Source organism: Acanthochromis polyacanthus, chromosome 20 (genome assembly GCF_021347895.1).
Source record: "Acanthochromis polyacanthus isolate Apoly-LR-REF ecotype Palm Island chromosome 20, KAUST_Apoly_ChrSc, whole genome shotgun sequence".
NCBI lineage: Eukaryota > Metazoa > Chordata > Actinopteri > Pomacentridae > Acanthochromis > Acanthochromis polyacanthus.
Genome location: NC_067132.1, coordinates 3,808,062 through 3,832,641, shown reverse-complemented (window position 1 = coordinate 3,832,641; position 24,580 = coordinate 3,808,062). Strand labels below are relative to the sequence as shown.

General features: G+C 40.0%; 1 protein-coding gene across 1 annotated transcript in view; it reads right to left on the bottom strand.

The window, feature by feature from the left end:
• cubn (cubilin (intrinsic factor-cobalamin receptor)) overlaps positions 1 to 24,580 on the bottom strand; it is a 95,489-nt gene that overhangs the window by 14,319 nt on the left and 56,590 nt on the right. The window contains 18 exon segments of the mRNA XM_051940038.1: positions 2,943 to 3,128; positions 3,314 to 3,463; positions 4,168 to 4,324; positions 5,311 to 5,498; positions 6,379 to 6,604; positions 8,167 to 8,288; positions 8,418 to 8,567; positions 10,108 to 10,311; positions 13,063 to 13,234; positions 14,466 to 14,650; positions 16,308 to 16,448; positions 17,171 to 17,380; positions 17,611 to 17,789; positions 18,068 to 18,242; positions 19,222 to 19,390; positions 20,894 to 21,084; positions 21,574 to 21,720; positions 24,268 to 24,465. Coding sequence (XP_051795998.1) covers positions 2,943 to 3,128; positions 3,314 to 3,463; positions 4,168 to 4,324; positions 5,311 to 5,498; positions 6,379 to 6,604; positions 8,167 to 8,288; positions 8,418 to 8,567; positions 10,108 to 10,311; positions 13,063 to 13,234; positions 14,466 to 14,650; positions 16,308 to 16,448; positions 17,171 to 17,380; positions 17,611 to 17,789; positions 18,068 to 18,242; positions 19,222 to 19,390; positions 20,894 to 21,084; positions 21,574 to 21,720; positions 24,268 to 24,465 — 3,150 coding nt within the window.

Sequence of the window (24,580 nt, the reverse complement as noted above, 5' to 3'; positions counted from 1 at the left end):
ATGGCTTTCATGTCTATGTGCAGTGACTGCTGCAGACTTTGATACAGACAGTGAATGCACATGTAGTTCTACTCATGCTACTAGAAGTATGTCAGTGTGTTATCTGACACGAGATTAACGAGTTAGCGAGGTATGCTGAGCCTACAGTTCATTTTTTCATCGACAAGAGCATGGCTCCCGTTTAACCTGCTAGATCCCCATGATTACTAATGCTGCACAGCTAACCTGGTTTTGCAGATTTTAATTAGCTCTAGGAAAAGTGAGCACTGAAACAATACTCCTTATTGTCAGTTTGGTATGTCGGTGATTAAATCACAACAAATGAATAAGTTGTTGGACAACAAGCTGTTGAGTCACACTCAGCAGATCTGTCTCTGCTGTTTTTATGCTTCTATACAGCAGGTTTGCATATAGTAGGGTCAGAATCCTAAAATCCGTGACCTTCAGTAACCATTTCAGTGGATTTTTTCATGGCAGAATTTGTGGAAATCATCTTTCTAGATCATCTGGTGACAGAGATGTTTTATTTTCTGTTTTTCAAGAAGCTGTCTGCGGCCATTTTGAAAACTGGTCTTTAGCAGAGTTAGCCATCACTCTCCTGAGGTACATAGGAGCTAATTCTCCTTTAAAATGGCCTTATTTATCAAATCCATCAAGAATAAAAAGGTAGGAACAAGATGGTCATGAATTCCAAGATTATGACCCACAGTTTTTACAGAGAACCCTCTGTAGAGCCCTGACAAGTCCAGAATGTAAAAGTCCATGACAAGTGCAGAAGTGTCTGCAAACAACATTCCAAATGAACACTTGGTCACTGTGTATTACACTGTGTTCTTTAGCAGTTAATGCCCCTCTCTATTCTTCAGGCCACATGTTCTCATTTGGTTCTAGCTAGTAATGGCAAAAGGGTTGCAAAAGATAGGGAAGAAAACAAAAAATTAAAAACTCAGACCTGTTACTAAATGTTTGTAGAAAAGTCCAAGATTTCTATTATGGTTAACATGTTTTATTTCCAGTCATTTATTTATTTTAACTCCTTAAAACTAATTTCTGTGTATCAAATTACATTGAACTTTTCATGAAACTAATCCTTTTTGTACTGATTTAGATGTAATTCTACACCATTGCTTTCCTCACCTACAACTCCAGACAGATGCTATGAACGGATCCTGAGAAAGAATAATGATAAAGAATTCTCTACTCTGCAAGCAGACTGATTGGTTCCTTAGATTTGTTGCATATTAAACCCTGGAAGCCTTAACCCTTTAACCTGCGGTCAATTTTCCCCTGAAATTTCTACTGAAGATGTACAGAAAGGAAATTGAATGCTGTTCTTGAACTGTTTGGAGTACAGGCATGGCTGGGGTCTCCTTTGAAAGCTGACAACCTGCATTGTCACCCAGTGCAGTCAGAATTACTCTAGGTGCTACTGGCACAGAGTTATTTATGTTGGAACACACTGAATTAGGAGAAATTTTATTCACGCCTAAATTTTTTCCCTAATAAAACACCTGAAAATTAGTGTGGCAGCACTGTGAGAGCTTGAAACACAACAAGGCAACAGCCTGGGGTCTTACATAGTTCAGGACAAAATTTCAGAGCAAAACTACAAGAAATGAGTGTTTCACACATGTTTTTGTACTAATATGCCCAATTATGTCAATTTTGGACACCCTATGTACACCCTGTGAAAAAATGGTATATGGTCGTTTATTAGCCCCTTTTCACACTATTTTCACTCCAAAAACTCATAAAGAACTAAAAAAATCACTTCAGATAAGCTTCAGTGTGGATCTTGATCTGAATCAGAGGCACAGACGGAGACAGAGAAAAGCAGCTGCAGCAGGAGAGCCGAAGGTGTGAAAAAACACACAGAGCCGCTAAAACCCGCCTCTCGGCTATTCCGCAAGCTCATTGGCTACATGCCCTGTCAGTCAAACGTTTCCTCCGGCGTCATTTTGCTCTGAATTTACTGAATAGATGTGAGTCACCAGATCCATCGGTCTCGGCAACGGTTGGCTGTTCCGGGTTCGGAGACAGCGATGAGTCACTTGATTGGTTGAAATGCGGTTGGGATCGAAAGCAGAGGGTTCAGTCGCCATTTTCTGACCGAGATCGTGAGGATTACAGAAAGCTTCATAAAATTATGGATAAAAATGCAGTGAATTATGGAACGCGCAGCGCCACGTGGACGCGCACGGAGCCGAGCTATTTGTGGATTATTTACTTATTTCTAGACATGTTTTGGACAAAATATGATACTTGCTAGTATTGTCTGGATGACTACTCTTGGATTATGGCCGGTTTTTGTGGATTATTTTCATCGTTGACCGGTAAAAGACCATCGAAACGTAAGTTATGCCCTTCATGTGTCCCTTTAAACTTTTGTTGTTTGTTTTAGAAATGTGTTTATATTACCCGCTGTGGTAATCACATCTGAAAGCGGTTTATACCGGCGGATTCATGAGACTCTAAGCTTTCCATGGATGTATAGTGTTTCTATCGTCCCGTTTGAAGCTAAAAATGCTTTTGCCGTTAAACTTCAGCCGGCCATTTTCGGCCCGAATACGGGCCCGTGAAGCACAGTGTTTTTGAGTCTATTAGTTCACTACAGTTTCAAGATGGCAATGTTAGGCCACGGCACCGAATGTTGATTTCATTCCTGCTCATTCTGGCATATGAAAAACACCACATGGATGTGTTCAAGAGGTGAAAGAAATTTTTACTGGAGGGTTCTTTAAATGGTTAAAATAACTATACAAAAAAGTGAACTGAATAATAGTAACAGAAAATAGAATTGGCTTAGATTTCAGCTGTATAACACTGGATTCATTTAACAGGCTCTTTTGAGCCCATATTCTCTCTTTTTTTATATCACAAGTGATTAGAGCTTAATTTTGCCTGTTTCAGTATATAAATCATTTCTCCTCCTAATTACTTACGAATGGTTCTGTATTCTGCCATGAAGCCAGCCTTGGACATCACATCGTCAGAGTAGAAGTTGAGTAACATGGGGCCAAAGGTGACGACGGGTCCTGGGATGCTGCTGCCACACAAAGTGGCAATAGCAGTCCCAGTATTATTCAAGCTATAGATCTTCAGACCATCATACTCACAGGCTTCGTGTGCTAGACAACAGATAAAACATAGGAACATAACACGTCAGTGACTGTTGGTTATCAAAACAACAGACACTCTAGAACATCTACTTCTAGCACAATGTTCTCAAGTTTCAAAAAGGAGGCTGGCCAATCTTGAGATTATACAAAAGCCTCTACAGGTGACGCCACATACTGTTGATGTTTACACTTGCCTTCTATTTCAAATTTCGTAAAGAAGAGGACAACCACAATCTGATCTCCAGCATCTATGACGTAGTCGCAGTTGGAGTTGAAAGGGTAGTTTGCTGGATAATTTGGAGAAACCACACGACCGGCGGAAGCTGTGAAGTTTGCACCACACCCTAAAGAACAGAACACATTAGGTGTTGAGACATATCACTGAAGCAATGCTGTGTCTATCTAAGCTCAAACCGTGTCTTTTGAAAACTGAGACAGTAAGCTACAAAAAGTAATTAGACGCGTAATTTTAATTGTAGATGAATAAAACTGTCATTTTCCCTCATTATGACATAGTGACAAAGTGCAAACACCACCAAAAGCATGTATTTACAGAAGTATTCGGACATTTTCTGTCTTGTTCATCCTGTTTGATTTAATAATCCATGCACAAAGTTTTGACAGGGACACACCTACACAATAAGATCCTACAACTCACAGAGCACATCAGAACAAAAAACAAGTAGGAAGTCCAAGGAACTCCGTGGCATAGACTAGGGCTAGGGTATGAAACCATTTTCTAGGAGCACAATGTCCTGATCACCTGAGATGTGTGAAAAGTTGGAAACATCACTGTTCAGAGAGTTGTCAGTGGAAGTAATAGTTATCTACTGTAAATGTCCCTTTGTATGGCTGTGACAGACTGGTGACCTGGAAAGGGTGAACCCTGCCTTCACCCTAAACCAGCTGGGATAGACTCCAGTGACCCCGCGACCCAACAGAGGATTAAGTGTTGGAAGGAAAAAATGGATGGATGGAAGCACTATTACAACCATTATGGTTTTACTAACACCAGAACATGAAGCGGTCTTGGCTGCTTGGTTCTTACTTGTGCTGAAAGAGAATGAGAAACCTCTGCCAGGAGTTTCAGAGGACTGGAATCGGCTTGTGATGATGTTATGTGGAGCAACGACGGGTCCCGGAGCTGTTGAGCCACAGCTTGTCGACAGCAGATCCTCACTATTTTGGGTCCGACCTGACCACACCTGCAGAAACATGTATACTGTTTTAACAGAACATTGTTTTAAAGCTAAACAGGATCCTGGACACAACTGCATCAATACGTTTATCAGAATTTTTGTAGCCATTATTGTTCTCATTCCCAGGGCATCAGAAACTGCCATTTTGTCAAACATGCTGGCATCTCAGCATCAGTGCATTAACATTCAGAGCTGGTAGATGTATAGGAGGCTTTCTAAGTCGAAAAGAGTCTTGTAAGGAGGTTGCAGGGGTGGTGGTTGTGCTGTGAGGATTTTCACTAAGGAGAGTGCGGGCATTGTCCTGTGTCAGACCATTGTCTTTTCCCCACTTAGCTCCATTTTATCTTGTGACTGTCTTGTTTTCACTCTGTTTACTTTCACATTCTCTTGCTCTAAGGTTGAAATTATACACATAAACATCATTTAGGTGTTAATCACGCTACCCTGTGTCTTTAGATGTCTTGCCAAAAGTGAAATGTGCCTCTCTAACAGTAAAACATGACAGGCATTGGGTTCTATTTATTCATAGAGCAACTTGACATCATATATCTCTTCATTGCTAAAACTAATCCTCCTTTCCTAATTTGACCTATTCAAGTGACTGGCTGCTGTGTGAAGTCCTGTGTGCAAACGCTAAATTTGGGAAAACTGCTTTAAGTCTTTGTGCTCCATACACTTGATAAATTTTACAAAACACACTAAAATGTAACATACTTGTATCGTTTGCTTAATTTTTAAAACCATAATAACAAACTACTCTGCTATTGTTTCTGTTAACTGTGCTTTTCAGCTGCTTTAATGTTTTAACAGGGTATCCAAAACGATATCTCCAGATTTAAATAAAAGTTGAAAGTATAAACAGAATGATTGGGATTTTAAAGACAGTAACACGTAGGTAACAGAAGGAGCTGAAAGCGGACAGTGGGAGTTAACCATTCACCCCCCCCACCACCACCATCATCACTGGGTCTGCTGTAGCTTTACGCTGGTACCTTGACATAGCTGTGCTGGCAGGTCCCAGTGCTGTCTGGAATCTGGAAATCACTGTTGAAGCTCATCTCCAAGTGGTTTCCCTCACTGGCAATGATATGCCAAGAACACTCCACATTGGCTGGGAAGTTCTGAGGATAGTTTGGAGATTTGATTGTTCCTGATTCAGCATGGATCACCCCTCCACAGCCTGATGGAAAACAAAGATGGGTGAGCATAATGAGGAAGCATTTGGCAGTCCTTCTCACCAAGCCCCTCACCACCACCACCACTCTGCGTTCACTCTGCAACCCAAAGACCCACATCCCCCTGACCACTCTCCACGGATTGTCAGCTATGTAGTTAGTTTCTTAGCATGCCCTACGTTGTATTGTGTGTGTCAATAGTATTGTTTGACTAACGTCCTTCAACTTGTTGCATCCCCCTTTCAAAGTAGCGTTCTCTTGCTGTCGCTTGTACAGACATCGTGTTCTGTGCTGCTGATCGTACATGCTCTGTCTTGTAATTTGGCTTTCCGTGTATGGCGCTGAGTGCACTTGTTGTTTTTGTATCGTATGCTCCTGATAACTTGTCTAGCCCTGTCTTACTTGGTTCTGGTTAGTCTCCCTGCCTTGACAACCTTTAGTTTCTCATGATTAAGTCTGAAGAGTTTTCAGGACTTTGTGTTGCAGTCTGGTGTCCCTCCTGAGTTTTGGTAGTTTTCTTGTGTGTGTATCCGGTAAGTGGAGTTCCAGCAGTCGTTGCCATGACACCATTTCTGATGTTCTCTGTACTATATTCCTGTGACTTACATTACCGTTCAAACAAACTGTTAAACTTTTATTCTGTGTGCTGTGTCCTCTGTGTTTGTGCCTGGGTCTTTGTATTTCCTGTTACAATAAAGGTATGAATATCATCCATCATGCACCAAAACCAGCCTTAGACATAAAATACAATTTACTGGGCCCAAGTGAATGTTTTACTCTGTCAGGTGATCACATATGCAAACAATCAATGTGCTGCATGTACGTACCCCTGAGTGTTTGTACTTCTACGACAATTAGAAGGTTGATTGGCTGGTGTGAACCTACCTGAAGAATCAGCAGACCAGGAGGCCAGAAATCCTCCGTGGGAAATACGATGGTCAGCCAGGAAAACTACAGCAACTTTGTTGGACCCTGACTGGATGATTCCTGGGGATGTACTGCCACAATACTGGCCAATAATGGGGGAACTAGGGGATCCTCCATTGAAGATTGTGAGAGAGTCCCACTTACATGTGTCGTGGGGCTCCAAATGTAAGTAGCTGAAGGTTAGCTGCAGAAAGACAGGGGAGTCCAGATCAAAGATTTTTGGATATAGGTGACTACTAAGCCCTATTGTGAAACAACCTCAGCAATATCTGAGCATGCAAATGATGTTTTTTGTCTCAGCAGCTACAGTAAACAACTATAGCACACCATGAACCACAAACTCATACATTTCATTAGTACCGCTGAATAGTGACGAGCTGAAGGTCAGTTGATAGTTGTCATAAATCGACTATTTACACTGAGAAGCTCCAATTGATCGAATTTGAGAATGTTTTGGACAAGAGATTGCTTAAATTAGGCAATCTTGCTCAACTACTGTGCACATCCTAGCTCTTACAAGAATTATTGAGGAGGTATTAAACCACAAGAAAGAAGCACTACTGGCTTTATTTTTTGTTTTGTATCAGTTTTGTAGTTTTTTGTCTCACTTGTGTTGTTAGTCTACTTTTTTGGTGCTTTGTTCTCGCTTTTGTCATTTTTGGTTTTGTTTCTGTCATTTGTGTTTTTGTCTCGTTATTGTCGTTTGGCCATTTGTAACTTTTTTGCCTAATTTTTGTCTTTTTTGTTTTGTTTAGTGTCATTTGTCTCATTTTTTTGTCATTTTGTGTTTCGTTTTTGTCATTTTGTGTCGGATTTTTGTAATATTTTATCTTGTTTTTGTTGTTTTTTGTCTTTTTTGTCTGACTTTTGTCATTTTGATCATAAAATAAAATCCTCCATGGTTCAGTTCCAGGTGACTAAATGTTGTGTTCCTTTGTGGACACTCTGTGATCTAGAAGTTGTAATGTGGAAATGATAAACTGAGGGTGAATGCTGATGAAATTGAAATAATTTTTCTTAAGAAATGTCAGGGCTACCATGATGTTTTGTAAAAACATAATTCCTGAAATGCAAACACGGTCAGAATGTACATTTTTGTACTAAAACAAAGGAAAAATGTGGAGTTGTGGTTATTTATAGGTTATTATGCTGTTATTTTACTGGTCCGGTCCACTGGAGACCAAATTGGACTGAATGTGGAACCTGAACTAAGATGAGTTTGACAGGCTGGATTTAGACGATAAGGGAAATGTTTACTGCAGTAACAAATTGAGAGAGAAGTAGGGTACATGTCCTATGCTTGTAATGTAAACTTCCCCCATCCAGGAACTATCATTGTGGTTGGAATAATAGATGCTCTACCAAAGTGGCTTTTGTGTGTACTATGATAATATATTTGAAAAAGGGTCTGAAATTAGGTATGGTACATTAAAGCATTAAAAATGGGTTAGATTTCTCAATTTGATAATGGTACCATATGGGGAAAGATCCACAACATCTTTAAGCTTGTAATTGCCAGGAAGTCTGGCCATTTCATTCAGCCAACGTTCCTGGTCCTGGTCCTGGTCCTGTTCTATTACCGTGGAGGTAATTTAGGTCTCTCAGTGCAACAGCATCTCAATCAGATTGTATGAATCTGTATTTTTATAAGACATTATGATTTAAACACTGCAGTCAGTATATTTATGTGAACCCTCCTTTATTCTTTAAATTCAGTCAATGCAACAGACCATGTAACAGACTAACCTTAATTGTGTGGCCCACTGGAGCCTCGAGCAGCCAAGCACAGCGACTGGGACTGGGATAGCTGCTGGGGTAGTTAGGACTGGCTAATATCCCTCCTTGGCCTGTCTGCAAGCCTCCACATTCTGCAGAGAGAATGATCCACAGAAGGACATTTTTGTTAACATTGTGACTGCTAGATTAGAAACAATGCCTGATATTTTAACAGAATTTAAGGCACATTAAAGTAATGAAGCTGTCAGCGTCTGTCCTACCAGAGAACAAGTACGTGGCCTTGAAACCCACGTCTCCGTTTACAGCATTAGTCCGGAAATGGACCCAGAGCTCTGGGGTAAAGACCACAATAGGAATTTCGGGGATGGCATGCCCACAAAGCTTAGCCAACAGCTCCCCATCTGAGTCACCTGAGAGGGTAGAGCACAAAGTTACACAAAGGCTAATTATAAAGATAGCTTGTAATTCATCCATCTCTTTCCACCTATTTTTCTTTGTCTATAATAATATGTCTAATTCCTCTTTCAGCTGCATGCCTTTAACGTTCCCTGCTTGTAAGGAAACGAGTCACCCACATAAAACCATGAATCAAGTCAAAGAAACTGACTGCTCAAAAGCACAGGTTTCTGAAATTGGGCAATACATAATCCAGTCTTGATTTTGAGCTGGATCAAATCTGCAGTATGAATTGTTGTTTGTTTTAGTAGGACTAGAATATCTGTGACATGTGTCTAAGCACCTTACATGGCATCTCCTCCGCAGTCACTGCATGAATTTCTGCATCAATTAACACATCACAAAGCACGTTCTAAAACCTTGCCCAGATTCAAAGGCACTATGTGGGTCAATGTATATTTGAAGAACTTCAGAAGCCCATGGGATATATGTTGCATACATTTTTATTAAAAGTAATGTTGTTTATAGTTATTATGATCACGTCTTTACAAATTCCATAATTATTTATTATGCAAACAATCACTTATAAATAAAAAAAATGACTGGATGTCACTTAAATGTCAACTAAATAACTAAATTACCAACCACCTTCTAATGAGCTAGACTATAATAAAATGAGCTGATTCAGAAATAGTTTGGATTGTGTTTTTTTTTATTAAATTGAGATTATCATGAAAGATATTTCTGTTTTGGGAATAAATCAAATTTTATATGGAAAATAACTGGCTGGACAGACTCCAAGGCTTTCTGACTTATTTAATATAAAGTAGTCAACAGGTTTACTGCAATATCTTTAGAAATAACTTTATATTTCAGTTTTACTCAATTGCATGTATTTTATATTTATAAGAATGTTTCTGTAAAAATGTTGTGGTTTTTGGTTATAGGCGGCCATCTTGATTTTAGGCCTGAAAACAGCAAAAATGTCAACTATGATACAAAAAGTATTTCCCCATTTGTTGTAGTTTATAATTTTATTATTTTGTAATCTTTGAAAAAAACCCAGAAGGGAATAGGAGTGTGTGAGTATGAATCAGTGTCTGCATGGCCCGTCTGTATCACAGCAGCCCCACATTTGTCATTAGGACAGCTCACTCAATGAATCAGAAGGTGGTCTTGTGTTGAAAAGGCAGAGACCTGCTCTTTAAAACTGTAATGGTTCATGCAGTTTGCAGGGCTAGAATATTGTAAGAAAAGTAGAAAGAAATGCTGTGTGTTTTATGTACTGCTCTCAAAGCTTCTCAAACTTCAAACATGAGACACCGATAAAGCTCGACAACGGCATAATAGATACTTAACTAAAATGGCAATGTGTTATCAAAGCATATATCAGTAATACAGTTACAATGGAAAGAAGTCTGAATGAATTGTATGTCAGTTTAAATGATGATCTTTAAATTCTCAGGAGGAAGCACCTGTGCTACTCATGGAAAAAAATTGGAGCACTGTATGTTTAGTGCATCCTAAAATCAATGCTATCTGTGTAACACTCACCTAAACGGATCTGGAGGTAGTCCAATTCGCAGGGCTGATGGTTCTCCAGGTGCAAGTCTTCTATCAGCAGCACAACAGAGGAATTGATGTGCTGTGGGTTCTGAATCTGCCACTCACAGTTGAGGTTGTTGCTGTAGTTGGAGACCAAGTAACCAGGGGAAGTGAAGCTTCCGCCTGTTGGGTTGTCCAGGACTCCACCACACTCTACCAAAAAACAGCATAGAAAAGGAATTACAATCACAGACCGATTCTCAAAATGTAAACACACGTCACTAATGGTGTACTTCTGTCAATGAGGACGGAGTACATCATAGAAACACAAACTATACCTTCCATAATAATCATATAGCTGAATCAACATCCTGGTAATAAGGAACCAACCAGAACTAAACATGAAGTCCTTATGGCAGGACTCTTGTATTAGACTGCATTCAGTGCACCTCATCAGCCTCAACTAGGCAAGGCAAGGAAAATTTATTTATATAGCACATTTCAACAACGAGGCGATTCAAAGTGCTTTACAAAGACATTAAGACAGAAGATGACAATTATTAAAAGAAAAACAAAAGAAAACATTTATGAAATCATTAAAAAAAAGGTCAGAACAGTAAAAAGATCAAAAACAAGAGTCAGAAAACAAGGGCTGTTTAAAGTAACTGTCATAGAATAAGATTTAAAATAACTTAATCAAAAGCAGCTGAGAACAGGTACGTCTTCAGAATGGATTTAAATGTGCTGAGAGTTTCAGCTGATCTACAGTTTTCTGGGAGTTTGTTCCATATATATGGGACATAGAAGCTGAATGCAGCTTCTCCGTGTTTGGTTTTTACTCTAGGAACAACTAGAAGATCTGATCCAGATGACCTGAGTGGTCTGGGTGGTTCATACTGAGTCAGGAGGTCTCTGATGTATTTTGGTCCTAGACCATTTAAAGCTTTGTAGACCAGCAGCAGGACTTTAAAATCTACCCTCTGAGTGACAGGAAGCCAGTGTAAGGACTTTAAAACTGGAGTGATATGATCTCCTTTCTTGGTCTTAGTGAGGACTCGGGCAGCAGAGTTTTGAATCTGCTGCAGTTGTTTGAGTGTTTTTTTAGGTAGACCTGTAAAGATACTGTTACAGTAAACAAGCCGACTGAAAATAAATGCATGGACTAGCTTTTCCAGGTCCTGCTGAGACATCAGCCCTTTAATTCTTGAGATATTTTTTAAGTGCTTTAATGTGTTTTCCAAAACTGAGTTCTGAGTCCATCACCACACCCAGATTTCTGGCCTGGTCTGCAGTTTTTAACTGTAGAGACTGAAGCTCTAGGCTCACCGTTAATCGCCCTTCCTTGGCTCCAAAAACCATTACCTCAGTTTTGTCTTTATTTAACTGAAGAAAGTTCTGACACAGCCACTCATTTATCTGTTCAATCTACATTGTATGCATACAAAGTTTATAAGCTCATAAGCTTACATTCACTGTGAGATTTCTATCATTTGGGAGCAAAATGTGACTTCAATAGTTTAACACAGCGCCTGTGACAAAAACTACAGTCCCTCAAATGCCCACTAGGTGCTGGCTCCAAAAGAGAATCACTCTCCGTAGATTCCTATCTTACAATGTCCATCTTTACTCTGCATTTACATTCTGCTGCGGCTTTGATAGGAAGTTCATGTTGATGGGATGTGTTGCACAAAATATCCACTCAAACAACTTAGAAACTTTGTGTGTGTGTGTGTGTGTGTGTGGAGGGGGGTGTCATGATGGCATATGCCTACTATAGCAGCATCAAACAAAACAAAGGTGTTTTAAAGTACTTTGACAGGTGTGCAGTTGAGATCAAAATAATGTTTAAAGATAGAAGTGGTCTGACCAAAGGGTACCAAGTACTCATGTATTGTCGGCGTTACTTGACGTTTCACACCATAACGTCAACAATATGAATTTATCTGCTCTTGATAATGTGATCAATATCTGCCCCATAAGAGGCTGTTGTAATAGTAGTTGTGTTGATGATTTTGGAACATGTTGGAAAGGTTCCATGGGCTTAGCTTTTTCAGATTTTGTCATTACTAACCAATGAAAAAGAGTTCTTTGTTTTGCTATAAATCTATAGCTTTGTGTTTCTTCCTGGAGATGAAGTTGAATGATGGAGAAGATTTCTGTTTGTCTCCATGTTGACCCTGACAATATTTAATGATTTTTTTTCTAAGGTATAGATAGTATTTTCCATGTCATGCCCTGCTTAGTAGCAGCCTTCCCTTGAGGAATGAGTTGGTAACTAGAGGTAAGCTTGAAGCTTTGCTTTATATTTGTTATGGTGAATGCACAGGGAAACACGCAGTACAACAATGGACTTGTTTCTGTGCTGTGGGTTTTGCTTTATAAGGCAACTATCATAAGTTGTGACTATCATCAGTTGACATGATGTGTTTCCTGAACCGTCACTAGGTGCTAAACATCTGACAGGAAGAACAAGACCTGTACGAGTGAAGCAGGACATCTGTTGAGGCGGTCAGAGGCACAATGAGTAAGATGCCTAATGTCTAGTATATATATCATTGGATTACATCGTGTTGAATCCTGTCATGTAAATCAATAAATATGTTGAGCTTTTTTTGTTATGGTCAGCACATTTTGCTTGGTGTTGGTAGATGATATGGAACAGATTTACACTTTGCATGAACCAGTGATGTTCACAAGGTCTCCTTTATCTTTATCTAGTCACACTTCTCACACACAGACAAGCCTGTTACTGATGAATCTGTGAATGGAACATCTGGAACACAAAGGGAGCAAAGTGTACACAAACCTCAACAATTCACCTGATCACCGGTTACACTAGAACACAAGGTCCTCCAGGGGGAAGGACGTTAAGAACTTACCACATGGATATGAATATGATGATCATAAAAGTACTATACTGTAGATCATAGTTCAGTTTTAGTCTTGTTCAAGGGAGCGTCTAACCTGCAGGCTCGTCAGAGGAGTAAGAAACCATGAAGCCACCATTGGACGTAGAAGCATCTGTGCGGAACACAATAGCCATGGTGTTGCCAGAGGAGCGCAACTGAGTACCCGCTTGTACTGAACCACAAAACCTCTTCAGTACAGGAGCATCAGCCGCCAGCCCATTGAACACCTGGAAGAGAAGGAATTCTGCATGTAACAGGATATGACTTCAATACTTGTCTAAACTTCACAACTGTCTTGAAGTACAGTTTTGATCCATTTCATCCAGATTCCTAATGTTGCATTCCTATACTCACAGAGCTCTTCATTAAGAACATCATTTTAATACTGAGCAGAGCCTTCATTTGCTCTCAAAACTGCGTCAGTTCCTCGTGGCACAGGTTAAATAATATCTTAGAAACATTCCTTGCAGACTCTGCTCCGTGTTGACATCAGTGCAAGCTTCACGTTCTTGCTGTGAATCTGTGATGACTGGCAGTCCTATGGAGTACACTAACCTCAGTATCAAGTTCATGACACCTGTTGCAGATGACTTTTTTTGGTGACATGGCAGACAATGCTGCAGAAATAGCCACTGGATATAGGTCTGATAAGTCAGTGAATTGTTCATGGAAAGAGATGCAGATGGTCAACAACAGTGACTGACTGGTGTTAAGAGACCCAGAGGCAGGTTGGGGTCATGGATTTAAGCTGTTTACCCCATCTGCAGCCTCAGCAGAAACTGAATTTCATCAGACCTCTGTCTTTACCTGTCAAGTTTAGGTAAACTAGTTCACTGCTTCTATCACCACTGCAGCCTTAAATTTCTGTTCTTGGCAGGAGAGGAACCAAAATGGTCTTCTGCTGCTGCAGCCCATTGACCAAAGCTGCCACATTTCTAGTGTACATGCTGAGGTGCTTTTAGATTCACTGGAGTTGTAAAGTGTGGTTATTTAATTTATCAAAAGCTTTCTGTCAGCTGTCACCAATCTGGTAAAACCTAGCTAAGATTTAAAAGCCGCTATGTAAAGGCAGGTCATTTACTATAGCACTAATCTCATTTGTTTCACACAATGACTTAAGATATGAACACTTTTCTGACGCCTTTAAAGCAGTCAGTGGTAGAACCAACCCTGCCTCAGAGCAATCATTTGGTTTCATATCAACAGTATTAATTTTGACATTTATCAGTGGTTTAAGACATCTGCTGCAGATTCGCCGAGCATTACTATGGGTATCTGAGGTGAACTAAATGCATTTGTGGTGTGAAAAGCATTCAAAATGTAAATGACCACAAAGTAAATTCCTGTGATGGTCAACTACATCTTATTATAGAATTACATAAATATTTAAACTAGTAATCAATATTTGAAAATGTAAACTGATAAAACATAAAGAAATAGTGTCAAAAGGAGACTCACATCAATGTAGTCATGTAAACAGGAAGTACCATAACCTTCGAGCCGCATGTCATCGATGGTGAGTGTAACCCTGCGACCTTCTGCCACGACCAGCTCCCATCGACACACCCGATGGTGTGGGTAAAGGTTAGGGTAATTTGGAGAGGAGATGGTCCCTGAGGGAGCATTCAGCTGGCCTCCACAGACTTTTAGAAGATAAGGAAGAGAAAACAGAGAGAACATCAACATGAGAAATAACATTTTGGGGGAAAATTATGCACTTGTTTATCTCTAAAGCCTAAAATGAAGAAAATCTTCTTGTAAATTGGGCTTTTAAATTAAAGTTGTCATAAAACTCTTACTTAAGAAAGGCAGATAGTAATGTTTAACTAATTACAAGTCAGTGTCCAACCTTTACTTTTATCAGTAGGATATTCAAGGCTTCAAATAAATCAAAGCAATAAAATAGATGCTACTAAAATAATGAATGATTTCAGGCTTACACTGACTGAAAATAAGGCTTCATTTCTTCTCCTACAGTGTAAACATTCCCAATCAAAGCAGAAGGAACACAAAAGAAGCACACACATATTAGAAAAGCACTTAAAGCTGTAGTGAGAAAGTGGGCCTTTCTCTAAGTCCTCAAAGAAATTTGGAAAAGAGGAAAAAAAAGAAGAGAAAAAACAACGTTGTCATTTGATATGTAGCTGCCAAGTCTGAAAAAGCTCAAAGGATTTTGTCTAAACATGTTATTTGGTGCACTTCAGATCCAGCAACACTCTACACAAACACAAGTGGATGTCAGCTGAGGTCCGTGCATGTCTGAGAGTGAGGGACGCAGCCCTTCATTCTGGAGATGGAACATTAGTTTCTTTTTTGGCCAAGTTTCTGCAGATTGTTATTGGTCTTGCCAGCAAGTATTTTAGTATATCTACAGGTGTTCATGGTGCCATCTATAAATTTCATCTGCTCTACATTTTTGTTGTCATGCAGGCTTCTATCATCACAATCCTACGTCTGTGCTTCACTGTGAGGGCTATGCATTCTCTATAGTAGTCCTAGTCGGGTTCATGCCAAACACGCTGGACCCCATCTCAGCTGAGCAAATTTATTTTGCTCTCATCTGGAATGTATTCCCAATCTTAAACACACTTCTTTTAATATTCTTCAGCAAAGTTTCATTTTGTAATTTTGTGCCAAACAGCTAGTGAGGGTGGACGCTCTCCATGCGGTTGTCATTTTTTTCCAATCTTTCACATTGTCTAAGCTCTCACAAAAACTGATTTCCATTGATTAGCCCAGTGTCAAGTCTACAGCTTTTACCTCTCTGTGTTTCAGAGCTACATTGTCCAGGTAGTGCACTGACAATGGCGTCATTTTAGGAGGAGAGTCACTGCAGCTCTGATTAGTAACACTATGGATGGATCTGGACCTCCTGAGTACTCTGGCAACCTCGTTTCAATTGATTTTTTGTTGCTCACCAATCTTCCTGTATCCTTTTCCATTTTAGTGAACTCTGACACTCTGCCATAATATCAATGCTAATTCTAATTCCAATGCTAATACTATTCTAATAACTAAAAATACATCCCTACAACATTGTTCATTAGTACGTTCAAAAAATATTCTGCATACCGTAGTGGGTGCTAGCTAAATGAGACTAGCTATATAAGACTATGAGAGACTAAAATGTTTTTTGACAGCTTATAATGATATTAGAACTTGATTGGAGCTGTATTCTAAGCTGTCTTATCACCATCTCTGTTGACAGTACTTACATGTCTACTTTATCCATTTAGAAACTGTAGATTGGGATCATGCAGAAAACAAACCTTTCCAGAAAGTTTTTGAAAATCACAGTACCTTCAACGCTGGCTTCAAACAACAGCTTGAAGCCAGCTGCTGTTTCGTTGGCATCACTGACAAACTTGACATAGGCAAAACTGTCAGACGTGTCAAAGGAAGCTGGAAGGTTGGTGCCACAGTGTCGGCCCAGCAGGCGCCCTACACAAACAGGACAATAGAAAATAAAATAGTATGCATGTGTGCTGTGTGTATGAGTTTTCTTCAGAACTAGATAACTATAACTATTTTTTTTAAAAATCCAATTTTGGAAGGCTGCATACTAGCACATTCACTGAACCGGCTCCCGAGTACTGCTGTGGTTAGATATGAAATAAGAATAAATATTATAAAACTTGGTTGATATTTCTACGACCGTGTCAGCATTGCTGTCCCGTCGATCTATATGGAAATTACTCGCTAAGGGACACTATCTTGTGCCGTTTAGTGTCGTCTTTTTTAGGCACAGCCTTGCTATTACAAGAATCTTTTTTACTCATCTGAAATTTTTTTTTTTTGTGTAATACCCGTATCGGGTGATAGGCGTTATTATTATATATTATTGGTTGATATACAGCAGAGAAGTGTTAGGACACTTAGGAGAGGATTCAAGTTCCTAAGTCACTGTTATAGAGCTGTTATCTAATCAATGTCATTTTGATTAGGTGGTGGAGGAAATAATGTACATTTTTATTAGAGTTCTCTGAAATTTTCACACAAAGTTTACTGTTTTTCAAAAATGATCCCACGTGTCCTGTATCCAAAGAGCCCACAGTTGACAGTTATTACTGACTACATGTTTGTTATGTTGATGTTTTATAGGTGGAAATGGTTTAGTGTATTTAGTCTGGTAGTGTAGAGAACCAGTCCTCTTTCTTTCTCACCTGAGGCATTGTACTCTCTGATCTCCACATAGTCATTAGCGCATGATGGACTGGCCTGTAGACTGAAGCTCTCATAGCTGACAGTGAGGTAGTGTCCTGTGGGCCCCTCCAGGTACCACTCACAGCTGGAGCTATCAGGGTAGTTGGATCCTGGGAAACCAGGACTGTGTATTGAACCGCTCTGGCCTATGTAGGTACCGCCACATATTGCTGTAAAGAATTAGAGATTAAAATATTAGTGTCTGGCTGCTTTTTCAATGAAAAGAAAATCCTTATATGAATACTAAACGTTTTGCTGCATCTCTGTTAATATAAGTAGAACCAGGAAATCTGCAATCAAAACTGCTATTAGGATTTGAAAGATTATTTTTTTCCTTGACACGCTCGAAACCCAAACCCTGACTTTAGAAACTGTAATGTGATGACCGTAATTTGCTTACCTATTGAGTACTTTGCCTTGAACCCTTTGTGTGTGTAGCTGGCGTCAGTACGAAACCTGAGTCTCATGGAGGAACCCGTTGAATACTGGGTAGAAGGCCGGGTGTTGCCACAGAACCGGGACATTAGGTCAGAGTTGGATGATGCACCGTCACGCAGCTCCAAGTAGTCAAACTCACAACTGAGAGAAAGATGAATGAATGCATCAATGACTTGTTAAGGTCATGATCTGACAACACTTCCAAAGACAGGGCAGGGTTCAGTCATGACTCCACCGACAGATATTTGATTTGGAGCAAACAGGCTGAGCTTCTATCAGATACAAATTATTTTCAATGCATTTATCAATAAAGCATGAAACGAGATATGGCACTCAAAGGTACAAACCTTAGCAGTAATTAGCAGAAAAACATGTAAAAATAACCAGACAATGACCTGAAGAGCAATGAACAGTTGTACCTGTCTTTGTGCTCAATGTAGAATTCATCCTCAAAGTCAAGTCGGACAGCCTCTCCGTTAGGCACAGTGATCACCCAGATACAGTCGATGTTCTTGGGGTAGTTCTGAGGATAATTAGGTGAGGTGATGTATCCTGGAGGATCATAATCATTCAACTCAATGAAGCCTCCACACGCTGTGGAAACAGAAAGGAGAAGTTTTTACTGCACTACTTTGTAATTAGCCTTAGCCCATATCCTCTTCCCCCTGATCAAAAACACATTCCATTCCTTAAGCCAAGAGAAATGCCTTCTTAAATGTTTTTAGTGAAATTAATTACTGTCAAAGTGGAACCGCTGATAAAACAAACAATTTCAGGCACTTTGTAAACTTACAATAGTAAATGCATCACTGTGCACACCTACCCAGTATGTGTATTGGCTATTTGCTCTTATCAGTTTCTGTTTGCTTGGATGTATAGACAGCTATAGTATGATAATGATTCTTGGGGAAGTTCCATGGAACTAAAGCAGATTAATAGGTAGTTATTCACTACTGACACCTGAAACAATAAAAGACGCATGAAATCAAAAACCCTTTAGGTTGTATCTCGGCAAAGAAAAGGTCATACCGTGTATGATCCAACAGGGTTTTATCAAAAACACGAACATGCATAGACTGTTTATGGTGCCATACTTTGTTGCAGGAGGCAGGAACAAACTTTATCTTCAGAAAAAATGGCCTTGGATAATCATTTATCAAAATAGTTGAGATTGTGTACATGACACCAACAGCCACTATAATCACTAATGATCACACTTCATCACAGTTTTTGGTGCAATAACTATGTATCTATGTGTAATAACACTCTATTAATTACACCATATACTTAGACTTTATTTCTTAGGGAAAGCACATACTACATTTAACCATATACTCTTTCTATATAAGTTTCTCTCAAGGACATAAACTGAGTGAGTGCATTGCAGGAGCCGTACTATCGTACTATTGGGTTTTTTAAAATTTTAGTTTCAGTGGAGTGGCAGCATCCATTACAGATTTTCCTCTGCTCTGTTAAATCTGTAAATAAACCTGTTAAAGTGTCTAAGTTGGATTTGATCCTTGATAACTTCTACCATGACAGAAAAAATCCAAAGAAAGAGTGGTGACTATACCCTGACTGTGGGCTTCAAACATCAGCTTAAAACCGGTGGCCTCATTACTGGCATCAGAGACAAAGGTGATAAAAACATGGTTGTCAGTAGCCTGGAGGGGGGATGGGGGACTTGCACCACAGATCCGTTTTCCAAGCAGTGGAGCTGATGCATCCGGACCATTCCTGACCTGTGGAGACAACACTGGTTGAATACTAACATGAAAAAAAACATTTACCAACCGTTCAGTGAGACAGACGACAAATAAAACTTGAAATAATATAAAGGTGTTGCACCAAAGCAGTTTTTATATAAATAGTTTGACATTTTTAAGGTTTGCTCCTCAGCTGAATTGACTGTTTAAAGTACTACGATACGGGGGCTGTGTTCATTCTATTAATATATATATCTATATTATTCACATGTTAAGATGACTGTCAGCCTGCATCATTAGCACATTACAGTACAATACCCCAGACTTTCTGCTCTGGTGGTCTCTAAGAGGTATGGGGACATACACGATAATGGGTATTTTTACGTGGGACTGAAACAGGACCATATTTCAGAATTTGTTTCAAACAAACTGATTCAACACAGAATATTTGTCATTTTATTAAGTAATATAATAATAACTATGCGGTTATTATGTTTTTGCTTGTTTCACATATTTTTAACAGGTGAAATATTCTTATGAACTTCTTAAAATTGCTTTCTTTACAACTGGTGGCCAACTGATCAAATTTAACATGAGTTAGTTTTAATAGTGACTTTCTCTAAATTGATTTTCTTCTGTTGTCATGCAGTTCTGTAGTCTGCTTTCAAGTTTTAAGTAAAGATGAAAACCAACATTTAGTGAACATACACTACCATTCAAAAGTTTGGACTCGCTTAAAATCTCCTTATTTTTCAAAGAAAAGCAGGTTTTCTTCAATGAAGATAACATCAAATGAATGATAAATCCAGTGTAGACATAGTTAATGTGATAAATGACTATTGTAGCTGGAAACAGCTGATTTTTAATGGAATATCTCCATAGGGGTACAGAGGAACATTTCCAGCAACCATCACTCCTGTGTTCTAATGCTACATTGTGTTAGCTAATGGTGCTGAATAAAAGTGTGAGTTTTCACAGTGCCTGGTTGACCCCAAACTTTTGAATGGTAGTGTAGATACAAAAGAGACGATCAAACATTTACATACCTGATAAAATAAGTAACACCAGACTTCAAATACATGTTAACTGAGCAGTTTAAGTCTGAAAACAGGAACAGTTTGAATTTTCCTGTGTATGGGGATATCCAAAGTGGGGATTTCCCAGTTTGAAGCATTTTGTGTTCAGAATATCAGTTTAAAACCAAATGAACAAGTGGATGCTAATTTGCAAAACTTATCCATAACTTGTAAACGGTTGAGCTTTTCACTGTCAGTGGTATTCAAAGCACTTCAAAATGTGTTTCTAATTCACTCATTCAAGCCACAGAGTTGCCATGCCAGGTGTTTACCATCAGGAGCAACCGTGGGTTCAGCATTTTTCCTAAGGACACTTCATAGAACATGTATGGAGGGGCAGGAGACTGAACCACCAACCTTGAGATTAGTGGACAACCTGCTCCACCACCTGATCCACAGCTGCCTGCCTTGTAGCCATATGGATTTGGGTTAAAACTACAAATCTTTCCATACATATATTTACCTCTAGGTAGTCTCCTGTGCTGCATTCAGTTCCAAAGCCTTGAATCTGGAAGGAGCTTCGGAAGGCGACAGAAACCTTAAAGCCAGGTGTCACCATCACATGCCAGTTACAGTTGAGACCAGGCAGGTAGTTCTTAGGGTAGTGGGGACTGCTCAGCACTCCTCTGTCTACATGCATTAATCCACCGCAGCCTGAAAAGACAACGAGAGTTTGATGGTTATTGTTGTTGTGGAGGAACGGCAGTAGTAGAGTCTGGACAGGAAGTGTGAGGGAAACAAAAGACAACACGGGAACAATGCTAGGTTTCTTAGTAGGTGCTCTTGTCAAATTGTTGTTTTTTTCTGGTGTAAAAGTTTGGATACCTATAAAGAAGGGAAACATGTATTCTGGTTCTGGATAAAGTGTACAAAAATAGCATACCAAGACTCTGCCTTTTGTCTGTTTAGTCCACATCAACACCAAAGTTCAAAAGCAGCAGCTTGTATATTTACAGACAGTTTAATTCTAGAACTCTTTCTCAGCTATGTTAGGGCATGAATTGTGCCAAAATGACTGCTGTGCTGAAAACAGCAATGCAATATTTATGTAATGACTATCGGCATGTCTGGAGGTCTTTTTAACAGTAGAATAGTGAGAGTAACACTGATAGAATGAATATAGATTTGTTTCTGGTGCACAACCTTTGGAGTAGGAGGCATTAAATCCCTGGCCACTGGTCAGACCGTCTGAGGAGAAGTGGATGAACAGGGAGTCTCCTGTTGAGTGGAGAGGACCTGGAGGATCTCGACCACACACTTTGGCCAGGATGGGGGATAGACTGGTTGGACCTGGGAACACACATAGAAAGAAATTATAAAACATCCACAAGAGCAAACAGACTTATCACAATATAGTTCTGTTCTTAAAACACTGTACTCCACATATTCTTAATGGTGAACACAGAAGGACACAGCAGGTTTCCATGGTTGTTTCTGAGAAACTGACTCTGACTTTACATTATTTACACGACATAGCAGCTACTTCCAGCCAGGCTGTCAATGATTGGTGGTCAGACACAACACTTCTCCTGTGCTATGACTACTGGAATAGGTTGGGAAGGTACACACTTTTTGGGAAATATGGAACTTCCTTCTGTATTTAGGCACAGTCAAAGGAACGCATGTACAAATTAAACTACTTCCAAAGTCTGACAGCTGTACTCTAATTCTAACTCTATTAATGATAAATCATAAAGGTCTGGATAATGGAGAATGCCCTTCACGGCCGCCTTAATGCACGGGCTTACCTGGGCTGAAGCCCAGGGGCCTACCAAGTTCAGGGGCCTATCAATGAGCTGGAAAAGTCGCATTGTTTTTGTTGCTTGTCAAGTTCTCTGTCAATCATTTTATACTTCACATTCGTGGCTGGTAAGACCCGCCCCGCTCTCGTTGATTACTGTTGTTGTTAAGTCCACCTAACTTTCCCCCCTTGAGTGACAGCTGAAAAATGACGGGGAAAAAGAAATTTGAGAGCGGCGCTCACAAAAGAAAGGTGTTTCGGGACAAAGAAACCCAGAAAAAGCAATTACTTAAGAGCATCCCAAAGCTAACAGGATTCTTTAAACCGTCCGAAACGGATGGTGGTGGCTATTCAGCGGCATTGAGTTTACCGGAGGCAGCAGACGAGGCGGGGCTCGCGCAGGTAGAAGTGAGAGAGGAAAAGAGAAGAGGATCGGTGGATGAGGAAGAGGGAGTAGCGGGGGAGGAAGAGGGAGGAGGAGACGAGGGGGAAGAGGAGGAGAAGGATCAGGGAGGAGGAGACGAGGAGAAGGATCAGGGAGGAGGAGACGAGTCCGGCAGTGGCCCTTACAGCAGCGACCCGGGCCTCTGGGGAAACAAAATTGACCGGCAGGCGCGCGCTTACTGGGCGAAAATGGGACCAGAGACGTGTCAAAATAAAAATGCCGACCTCCGTGCATCAGAGCGCACATACAAACACCAGAGAAGATTTTTCTCAAAAACATATTTCCACCGCAAACTGAGTAACGGGGAATATGTAAGTAGAGAGTGGCTTTATTATTAACCATCAGTATAGCGTGTTTTGTTTTGGTTTCAAGATTTTTGGCGAGAGCAACGAAAAGTCTGCATTTGTTAGTGGGGGTTTCTCTGATTGGAAACATGCAGGTGATCGTATATCAGAACATGAAACCTCTGACATCCACAGAAAAGCCATGATTGCTTACATCAATCAAACAGCTGAGGGTGGGACAGTGGACTCAGAACTTAGAAAACAGTTTGATGAGGAGTGTGATTATTGGGCACAGGTTCTACAGAGGGTTGTTACTGTTGTGAAGTATTTAGCTGAGAGGGGACTAGCTTTCCGGGGAGACAGCCACAAGTTTGGAGACATCAACAATGGAAATTATTTGGGCAGCATGGAGCTGATCAGCCAGTTTGATCCCTTTTTAAAAGCTCACATTGAAAAACATGAAAACGCTGGCAAAGGAAATCCATCCCATCTCTCTCTGAATGTGTGTGAGGAATTCATACAGCTGATGGGACAGAAGGTGCTGGATGAAATTACCAGCAGAGTAAAACTAGCAAAGTATTTTGCTATCAGTGTGGACTCCACACCTGACATCACACACCTGACATCACACATGTGATGTCAGGTGATCTCCATATGAGATTTTCAATCTTTCACCCATATTGGTTTTAAGTAAAGCATGTACTGATGTTATACAAGTGCATTTTGTGTTCATGTAAGTTGATCAATAAAAGTATGCTGGTGTTTTCTGGCTAAAGAAGGAAACCTCACAGTTGTTTGTCGTAAAAAAAACTGATGCATTTTTTTTTATGTAGATTGGGACGATGGAGTAGGGGGGCCTACAAAACCTCTCAGCCCCAGGGCCTACCATTAGGTTAAGGCAGCTCTGATGCCCTTACACGACCTTTGCTGAAAACCAGCGTCTGCAAAGGGGTGTGTATGGGAATTTACATCACATGGACCCTTACAGACACATGTAAAGCAAAATTGGGCCTCAGTTCATGATCTTTCTGGACATTTGGTTTAATTGTGTCTGTAGAAAAGACTTTTAATTATCTTTACACAACAAGGCTTGTACCTTGAGGACTGAGGAAGTTTCTCTCATTTTGTAACACCAGTGTTTACCTGGACATCAGAGGCCTTTTACTTCTTTCTTTCTCTTACAACCAAGTGGTACTCTCAAACCTATGATTTTCAATTTTTTTTCTCTTTACTTAATATGAAAAGCTATAGAGAATTATTTACCGGCTGTAATATCCTGATTTTCATTGCCAAGCATGGGTCATGCAAAAAACAGTGTTTTTTTTATTTGTCTTCATTGTGTCATCCTGAGTTGATTCCTGACTTACCATCTCTGATAACAACGCTATCAGTGAAGCAGTTGGGGTAGTCTTCTATGTCAACAGACAAGAGGTTGAACTCTACAATTGAGTTTGGAGAGTGGATGAGCCAGGTACACTCCTGATTGAGAGGGTAGTTGTCAGGCCAGCCAGGAGAAAAGAGGAAGCCAGGAGTCTCTGCTGCCATCAGCAGTCCACCACATGCACCTTAACAAACACACGACGCAAAAAATGACACTGGTTATTTTAGATTTCACAATGCCATACATGGTTTAAAAAATGGAATAAATCCATCAACAATAATTGTATCTGTATTTTTAGG